This window comes from Salmo salar, chromosome 20, assembly GCF_965601325.2.
Source record: "Salmo salar chromosome 20, fSalSal1, whole genome shotgun sequence".
Taxonomy (NCBI): Eukaryota; Metazoa; Chordata; class Actinopteri; order Salmoniformes; family Salmonidae; genus Salmo; species Salmo salar.
Window position 1 is genome coordinate 58,490,473 of NC_138310.1, and position 17,826 is coordinate 58,508,298.

At 43.0% G+C, this 17,826-nt stretch overlaps 1 protein-coding gene across 1 annotated transcript in view; it reads left to right on the forward strand.

Moving 5' to 3' along the window:
- The first annotated feature begins 8,433 nt into the window (after nt 1–8,433).
- The window catches only part of LOC106580942 (schwannomin-interacting protein 1), a 50,788-nt gene continuing 41,395 nt past the window's right edge, over nt 8,434–17,826 (forward strand). Inside the window, exons 1-2 of the mRNA XM_014162527.3 lie at nt 8,434–8,961; nt 15,337–16,170. Of these exons, the coding sequence (XP_014018002.1) occupies nt 8,956–8,961; nt 15,337–16,170 (840 nt within the window). The 5' untranslated portion in view covers nt 8,434–8,955. The remainder of the gene's footprint in view (nt 8,962–15,336; nt 16,171–17,826) is intronic.

The following is a 17,826-nucleotide window of genomic DNA, read 5'->3' on the forward strand; positions in this document are numbered from 1 at the left end:
CTTTTTTACCCATCTACCTGACAAGACATGGCAGGAGATGGTGACCTGAGGGGAGAGGGTTGTTAGAGTCCCCATGTGGGATTTAGTGTCTCCTAACCTAACAGGTCATTTCCCCCACTCAAGGCTTGTGGGTTGTACCACAGCCATGTCCAGTCCTGTTTTTGACAGTTCATTTTCTGTTGTGTGGTTCAACTCAAGTCTTATTTCAAGTGTGTTCTTTTTATTCCTCCTGCGGCCTGTTTTTTAAGAGCCTGTGAGGTGGAAATAAGCAGAGGGATATGTTCCCTGTTTTTCCAGTATTATCTGAAAGGGTTTTTTCTATCCGTTATCTCTCTGTCAGTAATAGGACCTCAGTGATATCTGTCAGATAGATCATTTCACCATGCAGCCCAGCTCTGGGTGATTGGCAGATAGGCAGTTCCAGGTAGATCTGGGATTAGTTTTGTGCCCCACCGAGCGCCCATATGACGAGTGAGGCCTGTTGGCTGGCAATTTCATAGCCACCTCACTGTTCATTGGCACTGCAGGGCACAGTGAGAGAAACACAACAGGGTTTATTGATTGAAGGTGCCTGGGGTGAACTGTACTGTATGATGTTGACTGGTGAACTTCCATTGACCACCTGTCCTAAATCAAAAATTACAGTAAAAGTAATCTGCAGTACGGTCTTCTTTTGTAGGTTGGTTGAAGACCGATCAAAAGCCTTCTGAGTGAAATGACATGGACATCTCTGTCATGTCATTTGAGATCTTCTCTGACGCTTCACAGATGTTTTCTGGTCCAATTTGTAAAGGGTGGAGAGGAATTTTGGATCAAAGTATTGCTGTGGCCTTTACTTGAAGGAAGGTAATAAAGGAACTTCAAAAATGTTGGGTACCACAGTGGAGGGTGTGTGGGTGTAGATGGGGGAGAGTAGAGGTACGTAGGAGACTAAAACACACTACCTTAGCCTCCTGTTGACAAGCTAATTGCCTGGTGAGAGTGTTAACTCACCCACGTCACGTTCCTCCCTAGATGAGGAACCCAGAAGTGTCCCAGCTTCCCTAAAGGCATTTAACTATCTGGTAGCTCACTCTGCCTCTGTGACCAATTGGTGTTTGGGGGATTTGTCTGATGAGAAATGGGGGAAGCGGGAAATATGGGAATGGGGGGTGTGAGGGGGAGATAGGGATAGGGCCTATCTCTTTGGGGAGATCCCTGATGGTGGTGTCCCCTCTGTAGTGAGGAGAGTGTCTCAGTGAGGGGTCTTTGAAGTAGTGCTCTTTCATTATCAGGACGTAATCCTTTGTGCTGCTATTATATATGTATATATCTGTAGACCGCTCCTCTCCCATCCTCCTTCTAGGCCGTGCAGCTTACAGCAGACATGTGGCGGCCTACATGTGCTGTAGGTGGTTGTAATGCTGTAAGTGTTAGCTTCATACTCATCTAAAAATGTTACACTACCAGCTGTTCCAATCAGAAAACATGTCAGAGGAATAACATGTTTGTGTTAACCCTGTCTCAACCCTGTGAGTGCAGCTGTCCACATGTGCATGGGGTGAATTCAACAGTGGTAAATCTCAGATTACATCCTTCCCACTGGGCACAGACGCCAGTAAAACTACTGAGTTGCCGGGCTTTAGTTAGTTAAGTTTAGTTTAGTTTATTTTGCCACATTTTTACTTTGCATTTCACTTTCTTACATATCAGATTTGAAAGTTACCTTTTTGATTCAAATGTCACACGATCTGAGGAGCAGAAGACCTGTAACTAACAGTAACCGCATAGTACCCCTTAAGAAAACGGTCGCCCATCTGAGCGCTGAAATCCAGAAGCTGATTGACAAGACCGTTCCCCTGGAATCCCGTTCTCGCCGTTGCAATCTTTGGGTTGTTGGCATACCAGAGAATTTGAAGGAGGAGACTCAGTTAAGTTCATGTCAGACTTGTTCGCGGAGGTGCTGGGTCCGGCCATCGTTCCATCACCCCCGAAGCTGGACAGAGCCCACTGCATTGGCCCCTCCCCAGCGGGTGGAGATGACAACTCCAAGCCTAGAGTATTTATCGTCCGTTTTCACAACTACAGTGACAAGGAGCGCATCCTCCAGAGGCAGGGCAGAGACCAGCTACACTTCTGCAGACGCAAGGTGTTAATCTTTCCTGACCTCAGCTCGAATGTCGCCAAGAAAAGAGCTAAATTCCTTGATGTGAAACATAACCTTCATGAGAAGAAATTGAAATTCTCACTCCGCTTCCCTGCTCGTCTTCACGTTGAACATGCTGGGGGAAGCTACAGTTCGACTCACACGAGGACGCCCAGTGTTGTTTTCACTGTCACTTCTGAGCCGTATATTGGATCTATGACCTACTCTTTTGCCAGGTAGCATGCATAGCCTAGCCTACCATGACCTTTTTTGGTCCTATTTTATATTTTATTTTATTGCTTTTTTTTCATCCGTTTTCTCTTTTATCTTTGCAAATGCTTGGTCTGCTTTCACACCTTTTTCCTTTCAAAATTTTAGATGGCAAACAATGCTAATAATAGTATTATTGGAATAGGTAGGCCTAATCCTATAAAGTTTTTATCTTGGAATACTAAGACAATGAATAATCCTGTCAAGAGTTCTCGGGTGTTCTCTCATTCGAAAAAGCTAAAAGCAGATGTGGTATTTTTACCATTTACGCATTAAAGATCACCCAAGGCTACAAAACTCCAGGTTCCGCCAGGTTTTCCATTCAGACTTTAACTCCAAAGCCAGAGGGGTTGCAATTTTGCTTAGTAAAATAATACATTTCAGACAGTAATGGGATATTTAAGACAGTAATGGGAGATATTTAATCATAACTGGCACCATTTGGCACACACCTGTAGTATTGGTCAATGTATATGCTGCCAATTTTGATGAATTTGCCAATGGGTTGCTGGGGGAAATTCCTTCTCTGAACACCCATCTTGATATTTGGCGGGGATCTGAATTGTGTTATTAGCCCGGCTTTAGACCGCTCCAACCCCAGACCGATGTCTCCTGCTATGTCAAAGTCCTTCTCAGATGGTATGGTTCAGAATGGGTGTACAGATCACTGGAGATTTCAGAATCCCCAGGAAATAGAATATTCTTTCTTTTCACATGTACACCATTCTTTATCTCGTATTGACTATTTCTTTATTGATCTAAAGTTACTTCCAAATGTCACCTCTTCTGAATATTCACCCATTGTAATTTCTGACCATGGACCTTTAGCCCTCGACATAGTCCTATCAGGACAAACTCGTACTCCTCTCTGTTGGAGATTCAATTCTCTTCTCCTGTCTGATGTAGACGTCTGTAACGTTATCTCCACTTCTATTGATCATTTTCTTTTTTCAAATCAGACAAGCTCAACCTCTCATTCTCTCTTATGGGAATCACTTAAGGCCTATCTTAGAGGATAAATTATTTCTTATTCTCATTTAAACAAAACTCGGTAAGCTGAACTAGAAGAACTCTCTAAAGCCATCCTTGACTTAGACCACCAATATGTCTTGACACCATCTCCAGAGCTATATAAGCAACACTTGAATTTACAATCTGAATTCAATCTCTTGTCCACTACAGATGCAGAAAGGTTACTTTTGCATTAACGTGGTACATACTATGAACATGGTGACAGGGCAAGTTGTCTGCTCGCACACCAATTATAACGCAGTGCTTCTACCCGTCTGATTCCCTAAATTAAAGATTCCTCTCATAGCTTGATTTCTGACCCTATAGGGACCAATGACACCTTCAAATCTTTCTATTCCTCCCTGTATATCTCTGAATTTCCATCAGATATTGCCAATATGGCTACATTTTTGGGTGAACTGGAAACTCCCACAGTTGAGGCTGAAACTGCAGATGACCTTGATTCTCCTCTCAGCCTTGAAGAAGTTATTCAGTCTATCAAGTCAATGCAGAGCAGCAAAGCTCCAGAGCCTGATGGGTTTCCAACTGAGTTCTTTAAGAAATTCTATACCAAGTTAGCCCCTTTACTTTTATCTCTGTATAATGAGTCACTTGAACGTGGCTCACTGCCACCTAACACATGCTTCAATAGCGTTTCTCCCTACCAACGGGGAAAGACCCCACTTCCTGTTCTTCATTTAGGCCCCTAAACCTTTTTAATGTGGATGTAAATGTGCTGGCGAAGGTGATAGCGAGGCGTCTGGAAGTAGTCTTAACAGGACTCATATCACAGGAACAAACCACATTTATACAGGACAGATATTCATTTTTTATATTTGGATGGTGTTCAACATTATTTATTCTAAACAATTGTCCAACTCCCCTGAGATGGTAATCTCCCTAAATGCAGAAAAGGAATTGAATGGGAATACCTATTTGCTATTCTTAAAAAAAAAAAATTGGGGGCCAAACTTAGCTCATGGATCCGTCTCTTGTATACATCTCCCCAGGGCAGTGTCTGTACCAATGACACCTGTTCTGATTATTTTGCCCTGGAACTTGGGACACGCCAAGGCTGCCCATTGTCCTCTTTATTATTTGCGGTTGCCATTGAGCCCCTTTCAGTAGTTTTACGGGCATCCTGTAACCTGTTTACCTTCTATCCTTTCTATTTTGGAGAACTTTGGCTCCTTTTCTGGTTACAGGCTGAATCTCCAGAAAAGTTAGTGCTTCCCAATCAATCCAGCAGTGCTACAGCTCCAGCAGATAGACTTGGCTCTGGTTTCAAATACCTTGGAGTCAACTTACACTACCGTTCAAAAGTTTGGGGTCACTTAGAAATGTTTTTTTATTTTTTATTTAACCTTTATTTAACTAGAAATGTCCTTGTTTTTGAAAGAAAAGCACATTTTTGTCCATTAAAATAACATCAAATTGATCATAACTACAGTGTAGACATTGCTATTGTTGGTAATGACTATTGTAGCTAGAAACGGCAGATTTATTTTATGGAATATCTACATAGGTGTACAGAGGCCCATTATCAGCAACCATCACACCTGTGTTCCAATGGCACATTGTGTTAGGTAATCCAAGTTTATCATTTTAAAAGGCTAATTGATCATTAGAAAACCCTTTTGCAATTATGTTAGCATAGCTGCAAAATGTTGTCCTTATTAAAGAAGCAATAACACTGGCCTTCTTTAGACTAGTTGAGTATCTGGAGCATCAGCATTTGTGGGTTCGATTACAGGCTCAAAATGGCCAGAAACAAAGACTTTCTTCTGAAACTCATCAGTCTATTCTTGTTCTGGGAAATTAAGGCTATTCCATGCGAGAAATTGCCAAGAAACTGAAGATCTGGTACAACGCTGTGTACTACTCCCTTCACAGAACAGCGCAAACTGGCTCTAACCAGAATAGAAAAAGGATTGGGAGGCCCCGGTGCACAACTGAGCAAGAGGACAAGTACATTAGAGTGTCTAGTTTGAGAAACAGACACCTCACAAGTCCTCAACTGGCAGCTTTATTAAATAGTACCTGCAAAACAACCAGTCTCAATGTCAACAGTGAAGAGGCGACTCCGGGATGCTGGCCTTCTAGGCAGAGTTCCTCTGTCCAGTGTCTGTGTTCTTTTGCCCATCTTAATCTTTTCTTTTTATTGGCCAGTCTGAGATATGGCTTTATCTTTGCAACTCTGCCTAAAAGGCCAGTGTCCCGGAGTCGCCTCTTCACTGAAAATAAACAGTTTACCCAAATTCCTTTATCTATTTCAATCTATCCCAAGTCAATCAATCAGGCTGTTATCACATTTATCTGGTCAGTAGATATTTACTTCAGAGATGCAAGTTTAGTGGAGGGCTTGCATTAGCCAACTTTTTATATTATTACTGGACAGCCAACTTTCAGAAATTGCCATTCTGGTTACATGCTCCAGATACCCCATGGTGCCACCTAGAGGCATATTGTATTTCTGCTTCTCTTCCTGCTTTGCTTTGCTCTTCTCTCCCAGCACCCCCCTCTCACTAAACTGGCAATCCTGTAGTGCTTTCTACACTTAAGATTTGGTACCGGTTTCGACAGCATTTTAAATTCTCCTCTGCATCTACTATGGGTCCTATTGATAAGAATCACTTATTCCCCGCTTCCTTAATAGATAATGGTTTCTCTCATTGGACAAGGAAAGGTGTTAAGTCCTTCCAAGACTTATATGTACATTTAAAAAAATCAAGTTTTCCCATCCTGGCCTCTAACTACTCTTTGCCTCCATCTCACTTTTTCCGTTACCTTCAAATTAGGCACTGTGTCTTCTCCCAATTTTCTGGCTTCCCTGCTCCACCCCCTTGCCAACCCAGGGATGGCATATTGACTCTATTACCTCAACAGAAAGCAGTAATTTCTCAGATCTGTGTATTGTGTCATTGGACAAACACGCCACCAACAAAACTAAATCTGCTTGGGAACGGGAAATGGGTGTTGAATTTATGAAGGAGTGGTGGGATGAGGTGATTGATAGAGTACGCTCCACTACATCTTGTGCTCGTCTTGGTCTCATGCACTTTAAGGTTTTACATAGGGTGTATTTTTCCAAATCCAGATTGTCTGAAATATATCCAGATGTAAATGATAGTGTGATAGATGTCATGTCTCACCATGTGACCTTAGTCACATGTTCATTCAATGCTCTAAACTACAATATTACTGGGATTCTATTTTAAAATGTTTATCTGAGATGCTTGAAATGAACCTGCAGCCATGTCCCTTGATAGCTGTTTTGGGTATTCCAGAAGACTTGTTCTCCTTGGACCCCAAAAATGCCGATATTGTTGCATTTACATCCTTATTAGCTCGACATAGAATTCTTCTCCATTGGAAGTCTGCTCAGCCCCCCTCTACTTCTCAATGGCTCAACGATTTTATGTTCTTCCTAAAGCTTGAGAAAATGAAAATTCTCTTAGGGATTCCAATGATACATTTGTTAGAAAATGGCAACGATTTATATCATACTTTAATGGCTTGCAGAGGCTCCCCTCTGATGAGATGCTTTAAGGTTTCCCAGTAGGCATTACCAGTAGTCATTACAAAATAGGTACAGTCATCAATATAATGCTATCCAGTCCAAGCAGCTTTGTCTAAGGTTTACTGATCATTTATTTACATATTTATTTCTGTTTTTGTTGCGCCACTTTTTCTATCTTGAATCTGTATTGAGTTGTTTGTATGTGAGACCATTTTTACTTTTTTCCTGTGTTCTTGTTTGTTTGTTTATTTGTTGTGACATCTCTGTAGAATTGTTGTTTCCTACGACCGAACTGAGGGAGAGTGTGGGGTGGGTTGGGTATATGGGGTGATTGGGGTGGGTGGTTGGGAGAGAGGGAATCGAGGTGGGGGAACTGAGGTAGGGCGGAGAGGTACCGAAGGGGTTGGGGGGTAGATGTGTTGTGTGGAGGGAGGGAGGGAGGGAGGGAGGGAGGGAGGGAGGGAGGGAGGGAGGGAGGGAGGGAGGGAGGGAGGGAGGGAGGGAGGGAGGGAGGGAGGGAGGGAGGGAGGGAGGGAGGGATATGGTAAAATCTTTGTATTTACATTGATGTACATTTGGTAAAACTTGAATAAAAATATATGTTTAAAAAAGTATACTGAGTTGTCAACTAAAGTGAACTCAACGTGAACTCAACAAAACATTTCACAATGTCATTGGATCTAGGTTAAACGTTTGGTGGAAAAAAGACAAAATGCCTTTACGTTGAGAACTTTTTGCAAATCCAATTAGTTTTCCACGTTGATTCAACGTGATCACATAGATTTGGGGGGTTGAAATTACTTCGATTTTTTGTTGTTGATTCAACCAGTTTTTGTTCAGTGGGTATTCTGCACTACTTTTGGATAGTAGTGCACTATATGGAGAATAGGCCTTGGCCAAAAGTGAGACGGAGAATGAGATGTCAGAGGTCTCTAGCCAAAAGTAGTGCACTATATGGAATAGGGTGTGATTTGAGACACACCCAGTGAATTCTGTGGACAGTGCTGCCCAGTGCCACCCTACCGCATGGCAGTCTGGCCAAAAGACTGAGACTAACCAGAGCTTGGTAACAAAACAGACCAAAACCCTCTGGGCCAAAACACGCTCTGCCCAGAAGACTTGATTTATATTTTTGATCATCAACATAGCACTAACAAGCCTTCAATCACTTGTGAAAAGTCAAGTGACTTCAATTACAAAGGACATGACAGCAGATTCCTTGAGATGTCCAAGGGTGCTTACAGCTTATGTAGTCACGGTGTGACAGAAACTGTTCCAAACCTACTCAGAACACCAGGGCATCTTGAATTATTCAACTAGATATAGTGTTGGGCTCTTTTTTTATCTCTCACTTTCTCTCTCTCTCTTCCTCTCTCTTTCTCTCTCTCTCTCTGTCTATCATTTTACCTCAATATACAATTCGCAAGGTCAGTGAGTGCAGAAGGCAGGGCTACTGTTCTGTCATCAGTTTGTCCTCAGAGCAGCCTGCTGCGATAGAGCGCTGTGAAGTTGAGACGCCGCTGTGGCAGGGAGCTCCTTTGCATGTGTGGGAGCGTTTAGTTGAGTGCACTGGAAAGCAGAGATACAGTATGTGTGAGGCTGACTTGTGCGGACGATAAAAACGCGCAGAGGGAGATTCACATTCACATTCTCTCGCCAATCATTGTGTGAGCCTGTGTGTGCATGCACTGAACGGTAGAAGCGACGTTTGACATCTGTACCGGGAGAGAAGAGAGGAGCGGCGACCAGGGCGCTCGCAAAATCGGGGATTTGTTTAACGCATCTATTTTAGATTTTTTAACGCGTGTTTTTTTTACCCAGCCTCGGGAGTGCTCGAGTTCCGCGGCGGATACACACATAGCAATGACTGGACTGGCATACGTTCTCAACAATTTACCGGCTTTCTGTAATATCTCCGGGTAGCGGATAATATCCTCACTAACTACCGAGTTATACTGACAAATAAAGATACAATTGTTGTCTGGTATTGACTTTAAGATGTCTTGAGACAAGACATTTTACAGAGAAAATGACAGTAAGTATTGGTGATGCGTTTGTTGTTATGACTAAGGAACCCATAGGCAGGGCTATTTGCATTACCTTCTTTCATGTCTTCTATAGGTCTTCGGTCAAAATAGATGTATTTAGAATATGCTGTTTTCTGTCATTCGGGCATTTTACTATAGGGCGTTTGCAGGTTAGTAGGCTATCATTAGTACAGTGTGTGCCTGGGCTGGTTTATTTTAGGATATAGGCTGTCTTATTCAATAGCCTATAGCAGCCTAACCATGGAGGGATAAACCGTTGTTATTGATATGTAGTGCAGTGTGGTCTATTGATAGGAACCCTGTCGTCAGTGTGCTGTCGTTATTTTGGTTGTCATCTGCGTTGTGAAATTGGGCGGTTCTGTCACCGCTGTTGCCGGGGGAAGTGAGGTTTCTCCCGTGACTTTTTTTTAGGAACATTACATCATTTGAGGATGAATGACTCAGCATATGGCTATATGCGCTCTACCTGTTTATGAAGTTGATATTTACCTGCATTAAAGGTTTGTATTAATTGGCATAAGCTGAACACGGGCTATTGCACAGAGCAGTGTTTTGGGTAGCCTAAATGACACTCTGATTTGGGGAAAAGAGGCAAGGGCGTTAAATGTAATGCGTAGATTATTCACAATTACATAAACATGACAGGGGTTTATTATTGTGGCCAGTGTCCTCTCCAATACAATAATTAAACCCAAAACTCTCGCCTCGCTTGCGGGGTGGGGTTCCGCGCAGCTGTCAATTTGCATGTATTGTGTGACCAAATCCACCCAGTGTGTAGCCTGCGAAGTTAATCGCAGAGAGGATCAACCAAAGCGGGCCCCACCGCTCCCCCGCCCAGCTGTCTGACGGGATTTCTCGCCTTCTTAATCACTTTAAATAATAAGGCTACACATTTTACACTGACTCAAATGAACCGAAGCCCAACATTTTGTTAATATGATAATACAGGAACTGGAAGCGTCACTTTAATTCCGACGTGTTTGATAGGCCTAGATCCGGTTCATTTTCTTGTAGAATAGTTATAGAGGCTACGCTACGCTCTTTTCCACCAATGGAGCCGTTGCCCTTTTAAGGACTCGCAGGTTGAGATTTAAAACGGATTCCCACGGTTTCCCTACTATAGGCTACGGTGGTAGCCTACTTCAATGGCTGGAGATTAAAGTAAGGACGCCATGATCCCTTATCCATCTTCTTAGTTATAATGTGCAGAGTAGGCTATTATAAAATCGTCCTTGAATAATCGTGGAATGGCAGGAGGAATTTCGAATAACAGCGGCCGGATGGATCACTGACAGTGCCGGTGTTTTTGATGAACATGTTGGTAAGGTTTGCTACATTGTAGCAAATTGTAACGAACGCACCACTCTTTGAAAGTCTGCGCAAGGATTCGTGACTTCATGTAGGCGATATGTCATATGTAGGCTAGACAACATGCTGATCTCGAATCTTAATCATAAACGTGACTGGACTCGGATATATGAGGGGAGGTGCTGGACGCACGCGCGTTTATGCCCCCCACCTAGACGTCAACTAGCCTACTACGACATTGACACTACGTGCAAACTATGAATCGGTGTGTCAACCCCCTTTTCAGATGTTGTCCTTATTAAAATAGTCCACATGTAAAATATAACATCAATGTAACGAAACATTGCCATCTTGCGAGAGTGCGAGTTAGAGTGAGCCACTGTTGCCAACAGCTCGACTGTTGCCAGCCTGACCCCCTCCAGATTATACTGGTTTGTCTGGGTCTGTGAGAAGAAATTAAATAATTACATTCCGTTACTTTTAGATTACTTTCCCCTTAAGAGGCATTAGAAGGAGACAAAATGTATGTTACCAATTGAACAATATATTGCAGGATAAATCAATGTTAAAGTTTACATAGCTGGCCATATGGATGTTACATTTTACTTTATGGGTTGGTTATGTAGGCTTCTTCTAACCCATCACTTTCTACTACATATAATAATATGATTAAATTATATCTTTACATTAAAAACCAAAGTCAATCAGGATTCCAGTCATTCCAATAAATGTTATACCCCTCAATCATCAAGAATAGGACTTGGAAATATGAAAATATAGATTAGCACAATTGTTTTACCTGAGCATAATCCCAAATCTAAGGACTAGCCAGCACTGATTTTGTTGTCATGGAGGACTGATTGGGCTCATTGATTCAAGTTGAAAAATAAATGCTGCACTCATGGAATGGCATGCTTTGAACACTACTGAATGCCATATGCTGCATTTGCTATAGGCCTTATTGTTTACCTTTTTGTTGGTGACACTTTGATATCTTGATAATATGCAGCTGTTTAAAGGGCAAATGAACAAATATTTTGGTAAAAAGCTGAGGGATGGGCCTGGATAAATGTAACCCCTCTCAGATTAATAGACAAAGCTATGGATGCAAGGACTGATCATCCATGATATCAAAATTATTGTTTTAACCATGTTATGAGGCTATACAGTGTTTGTTTACATTTACAATGTTTACAAACATTGGAGAAAAACAAACACTGTATAGCCTCATAACATGGTTAAAACAATAATATATAATATATATACACACTACCGTTCAAAAGTTTGGGGTCACTTAGAAATGTCATTGTTTTTGAAAGAAAAACACATTTTTTGTCCATTAAAATAACATCAAATTGATCAGAAATACAGTGTAGACATTGTTAATGTTGTAAATGACTATTGTAAGTGGAAACGGCAGATTTTGTTATGGAATATCTACATAGGCGTACAGAGGCCCATTATCAGCAACCATCACTCCTGTGTTCCAATGGCATGTTGTGTTAGCTAATCCAAGTTTATAATTTTAAAAGGCTAATTGATCATTAGAAAACCCTTTTGCAATCATGTTAGCACAGCTGAAAACTGTTGATCTGATTAAAGAAGCAATAACACTGGCCTTCTTTAGACTAGTTGAGTATCTGGAGCATCATCATTTGTGGGTTCGATTATAGGCTCAAAATGGCCAGAAACAAAGGACTTTCTTCTGAAACTCGTCAGTCTATTCTTGTTCTGGGGAAATTAAGGCTATTCCATGCGAGAAATTGCCAAGAAACTGAATATCTGGTACAACGCTGTGTACTACTCCCTTCACAGAACAGCGCAAGCTGGCTCTAACCAGAATAGAAAGAGGAGTGGGAAGCCCCGGTGCACAACTGAGCTAAAGGACAAGTACATTAGAGTGTCTAGTTTGAGAAACAGACGCCTCACAAGTCCTAAACTGGCAGCTTCATTAAATAGTACCAGCAAAACATCAGTTTCAACATCAACAGTGAAGAGCTGACTCTAGGATGCTGGCCTTCTAGGCAGAGTTGCAAAGAAAAATCCATATCTCAGACTGGCCAATAAAAAGAAAAGATTAAGATGGGCAAAAGAACACAGACACTGGACAGAGGAAGATAGGAACAAAGTGTTATGGACAGACAAATCTAAGTTTGAGATGTTCGGATCACAAAGAAGAACATTCATGAGACGCAGAAAAAATTAAAGATGCTGGAGGAGTGTTTGACGTCATCTATCAAGTATGGTGGAGGCAATGTGATGGTCTAGGGGTGCTTTGGTGGTGGTAAAGTGGGAGATTTGTACAGGGTAAAAGGGATCTTGATGAAGGAAGGCTATCACTCCATTTTGCAACGCCATGCCATACCCTGTGGACGGCGCTTAATTGGAGCCAATTTCCTCTTACAACAGGACAATGACCCAAAGCACAGCTCCAAACTATGCAATAACTATTTAGGGAAGAAGCAGTCAGCTGGTATTCTGTCTATAATGGAGTGGCCAGCAGAGTCACCGGATCTCAACCTTATTGAGCTGTTGTGGGAGCAGCTTGACCATATGCTACGTAAGAAGTGCCCATCAAGCCATTCCAGTTTGTGGGAGGTGCTTCAGGAAGCATGGGGTGAAATCTCTTCAGATTACCTCAACAAATTGACAACTAGAATGCCAAATGTCTGCAAGGCTGTAATTGCTGCAAATTGAGGATTCTTTGATGAAAGCAAAGTTTGAAGGACACAATTATTACTTAAATTAAAAATCATTATTTATAACCTTGTCAACATCTTGACTATATTTCCTATTCATTTTGCAACTAATTTCATGTATGTTTTCATGGAAAACAAGGAAATGTCTAAGTGACCCCAAACTTTTGAACGGTAGTGTGTCATCCAAAAATGGATGTAACAACTACAGATTCCACCTTTTTTAAAGCCTAACTTTTATTCTATAGGCTGGGATCCGCACTATGTAGATGTTGCAAGAGCACATTTTTCAGTTGTTGTCCACTGGTTTCGAAAACAATGGTTGATAGGCAGTTTAAACTCCTTGAATTCAACCATTATTGGGTTCAAATACACATTTAGATTTGTGAACAGCCATCCACAACAACCACAATTCGTAAGGCGCAAATAGATAAATGAGAGAGTAGCAGTGTGATTTACATCAATGCGCTATGTAGATATCAATGATAAGTGAAATCCGTATCGCCGTAGATACTGCTGTCATCCTTACCTCCAAGCGTTTATTCAAGTTGGATAGTCTTTGGATGCCGACAGCAGTCGCGCCATTGGAACACATAGATTGGACTGTAGTCTATAAAAGCCTATTTCAGCTCTTTTCCCGCGATCCATCAAACACATTTGGTGTGTCATCATAGTGGTCTCTGATTTATGGTCAGACTCGCTCACATTGAACAAATTTAGATTTGCTCCTTTTTTCAAAGCTGATTTGAATGTCATTGAGAAAACAGAGAAGTTTCCCCAACATCCTTTCTGAATTTAATGTAATCCTCGAAGTAATCATCTAGTTTTTCAAAAGTATCTGTAATCTGATTACAATATTTTTGTTGTTAATTTAACGGATTGCATTTATCCTTTTTTTGTAATTCCTTACGTGTAACGGATTACATGTATCATTTCATATGCAGGTCTGCATTTAAACTGCATATTAACTGTTATTATATATTTATAAACTGATATTTAAGATTAACTTGTGGATACCATTTTTATGTCCTTGTGTCCAGTATGAAGGAAGTTAGCGGTAGTTTCGCGAGTCAATGCTAGCTAGCGTTAGCGCAATGATTGGAAATCTATGGGTGTCTGCTAAGCATGCTAAGTATCCCTTTAATTAAGATAAATCTTTACCGAATGTGGTTGGGAAAAAAGTGTTACTGGTGAGGTGTTTGTCTATGTTGGTGGTTGCATTGATTGTTTTTAATGTCTGGGTTTGCAAATTATATTCAAATGTATGACACTCATTTAATCAACACTTTATGAATCCCATTCTTTGGTGTATTTCAAAACTAACTGGCCACAAGAAAAAAAAATCCTCTTGATGGACAATAATCATCATCAATCAATAACTCTTAGTGTGTTGGATGCACAACGATGTGTTTTTCCGGTTGTGACTCTGAATAAGCTTGTTTTTCATTAACTTTTTTAAGTGATGCCAGGCACTATGTTAATGCAGCCGATGAAAAAAGAGGTGAAAACACTCAAAGAGATTCAGGTCACGCTGAGATTTGTGGAGGCCCATAAACAAGACGGGCATTTTCATTAAGTTGGTAATCAATCAGACAGTGATTGCTCTGGCACTGGACAACAACAGCAACACACACTGTGGCCTCACACTGCAGACAGTCAAGGTCAGACAGCCACCCTGGACTCATCTGTTTAAGTCACTTACAGCCACTGCAATGTATACTATATATAGAGCCATGGCACAATGTCAGCCAGTGTCATTCACCTCTGGACGATTGGAGAAAGAGATTGGTAATACTCACATTGACCAATATTGTTGGGATGACTTACATGACTTACAAATACATTGTGGCAGCATCTGCTTCTGATTAACAATCTGAAATGGAAAACTTTGAGAAGATGTGTGTAATGTGTGATGATAGGATAAATCACTGCTCTCTCTCTCTCTCTCTCTCTGGTTCAACTGTTACAATGCAAACCTCAGACATGAATAAACAGAAGAAGTAGAGAGTCAGTCTGGGAGGAGAGGTTGTCACGGGGAGGAGAGAAGAGAGTGCGTCAGAGAGGGACTGAAACGGTGCCAAGGAAATGAATGTAGAGGAAGGAAGTTCTACCAGGAAGTGTTTTGTGGTTGTTGGTCTCAAACCACAACAGTAATCTCTGTGTGCACACTTCCCTAAATTCTCTGTTTGTGTGTCTTTCTCTTCCTCTCCCCCCTCTCTCTTTCAACCTCTATCTTTATCTCACTATTATAATTTCTCTTTCCAACTCTCATTCTTTCTTCTTATATTTTGATCTATTTTTCTCCATTCCTTCTCTCTCCCGCCTTTCTCTCCATCCCTCTTTCTCCCTCTGTTGCAGGACTACCGGGAGGATGGCATGGACTTGGGGAGCGACGCCTCCAGTCGCTCCAGCTCCGAGTCCAACTCCAACAAGGTGACACCCTGTTCTCCCTCCTTAGACCTGGCATGCCTGGAAGACTACAAGTCCTCCCCATCCCTGGAACTGGCAACCCTGGATGACTACAAATCGTCCCCATCTTTGGAACTGGCAACCTTAGAAGAGGACTACAAATCCTCTCCCTCCCTGGATCTGGCAACCCTGGAGGATGAGGACTATGAGGAGGATGAGGACTACCAGGAGTACAAGAAGAAGGTGATCGAGGAATGGAAGAGCGAGTACGGGGACGACTACAGCTCCCAGCAGCCCCGTGGCCAGGAGGAGGGTGGAGTTGTGGGGGGGATAGGGACGCCTGGCGGAGGCTTCAGGAAGCCAGTGAACAGCCGCAGCCTGGCCGAGGAGTTCCAGGATGTGAAGCCTCCACCCCTTCCTACTCACAGTGGACACACAGCCACCTTCGCTGCTGCCGTGCCTGAGGAACTGAAACAGAATGGCAACCTGATCCTGCCCCACTCCCCTACCAGGCCCCTACCCAGGGGCACGGGGGCCACCAAGCCCAGCCACAGGCGCTCCAGCCGGGGCAGAGGTGGCATTGGAGGAGGGGGTGGTGGTGGAGGAGGGGGAATAGGAGGACGGATGGGGGGATACAGAGAGGAGGAGATTGTGGAGGAAGAGTCCCTGCCCACCATGGACTGGGCCGCTCTAGAGAGACACCTGGCGGGGCTGCAGAGCAGAGAGCAGGAGAACCAGAACCTCAATCACAACCACAGCCTGGGAAAGACCGCCTACACCTCAGTGAGTGGAGACTTCACTTGTCTGTGTGTGTGCGTGCGTGTGTGTGTGCGTGTGTGTGCGTGTGTGTGCGTGCGTGCGTGCGTGCGTGCGTGTGCGTGCGTGCGTGCGTGTGTGTGTGTGTATGTGTGTGCGATTTCTGTGACTTGTTTTGTGTTGGATGGTGTAGGATGAAGCATGGAAGCATGTCAGTTGTGTGGATGTCAGTCATGGTGGGACAAATCAAGCCAGATAATGTATGGAGTGGTGCTTGAAGATCCCTCAGACATAGAAAGAGGTTGTGGGTCACTAGGCCTGTGCTATTGTTGTTTTCACAGATAATAGAAAGCTGGTATTTATACGGGCAATAATTGCAACAGCACAATATATCTCCAGACTCCAGGTTCTATAGGACTCCCACCCTGCTGTGTGTGGGGGGTTGTTGAAGATGTTCACTGTCATGTTTTCCTGCTTTCTCTGTGATCCCTGAGGATTTCGTCATGTGGTAATCCAACAGTTATCTGTGTCAGGTGAACTTGGGGAATATTATGTGTGTGCAGGAATGCTGGGATAAGGAGAGATTAGTGTGGCTCTAAGCTATATGTGCTGCTGCTAGGTATGTGCTGCTGCTAGCTATGTGCTGCAGACTGGAGTCCTGACTCCTGACTCCGTCTCAGCTTCCAGTCTGCTGCTGGAGGAGCATGGAAAAACACTGCAGGGCTGGGCAACTCCAGTCTGGGAGGGACCAGCACTAACACAGCTAAATTGAAGACCCTGATTAGTTGATACGTTTAATCAGGTGTGTTGGGCTGGAGCAAAATAAAACCCTGAAGGCCCTGTTGTCCTCCCCTGGTCTACGGCCTGTAAGTATGAGGATGTGGCAGGAAACAAGTCATGCCTATGAGATGGATCATTTGTTTTGGTGATTTTGTGTTTCTCCCAGCAGAGGGTGGTGTTGCAGTGTCTTATGGATCGCCGCTGCAGGATTTCAGATCCACAGGCTACATCCTGGTCTGGCACTGGCAGGTTGACAGGCTGCATATTGGAGTTATTTTTTGCATGACGCCAACCAGGCATAGAGAAGGTTCCTTCGGATGAATGTTTTATGGTTGATTGTCAGCTTGTGGGTAGGTGTGAAGAGGGCTGGAGTGATGTGGTTATAGAGTATGCTGGAATCTTGTCAAATCTGACCCACACACTGTTTGTTGCCTATTGAGGTCAGCACTTTTGAATCACTCTTGTTTAAATTTGTGTGTGCTTGAGTTTGTCTATTTGTCTGTTGCGTGTGTGTGTGTGTGTGTGTGTGTGTGTGTGTGTGTGTGTGTGTGTGTGTGTGTGTGCGTGCATGCGTGCGTGGTCTGAGAGCCGGAGAGCACTGGGGTTGTCTCCTTTAGCAGAGGGCTGAGAGTCCAGCCCTCTCCTCTCAGTCCTGACAGACAATAGCTGCTGCTGCTGTCTTTGTGTGACCGTCCTGGAGGCCTCTTTATCTCCCTAAGGCATGTCTGGAATGTGGGAAGGAGAGGGGGAGGACAGAGAGGAAGAAAGGTTGAGAGATGGTATCTCCAGTACCATGCTGTATCTACCGTATGGGTAATCCGCTTGTGTCAATATTCATTACCTGGTCAGCTCATGGTATTGTAAAGGCCTTCTATGGGAGAAGTCTGCCTCTCTCCACCTAAC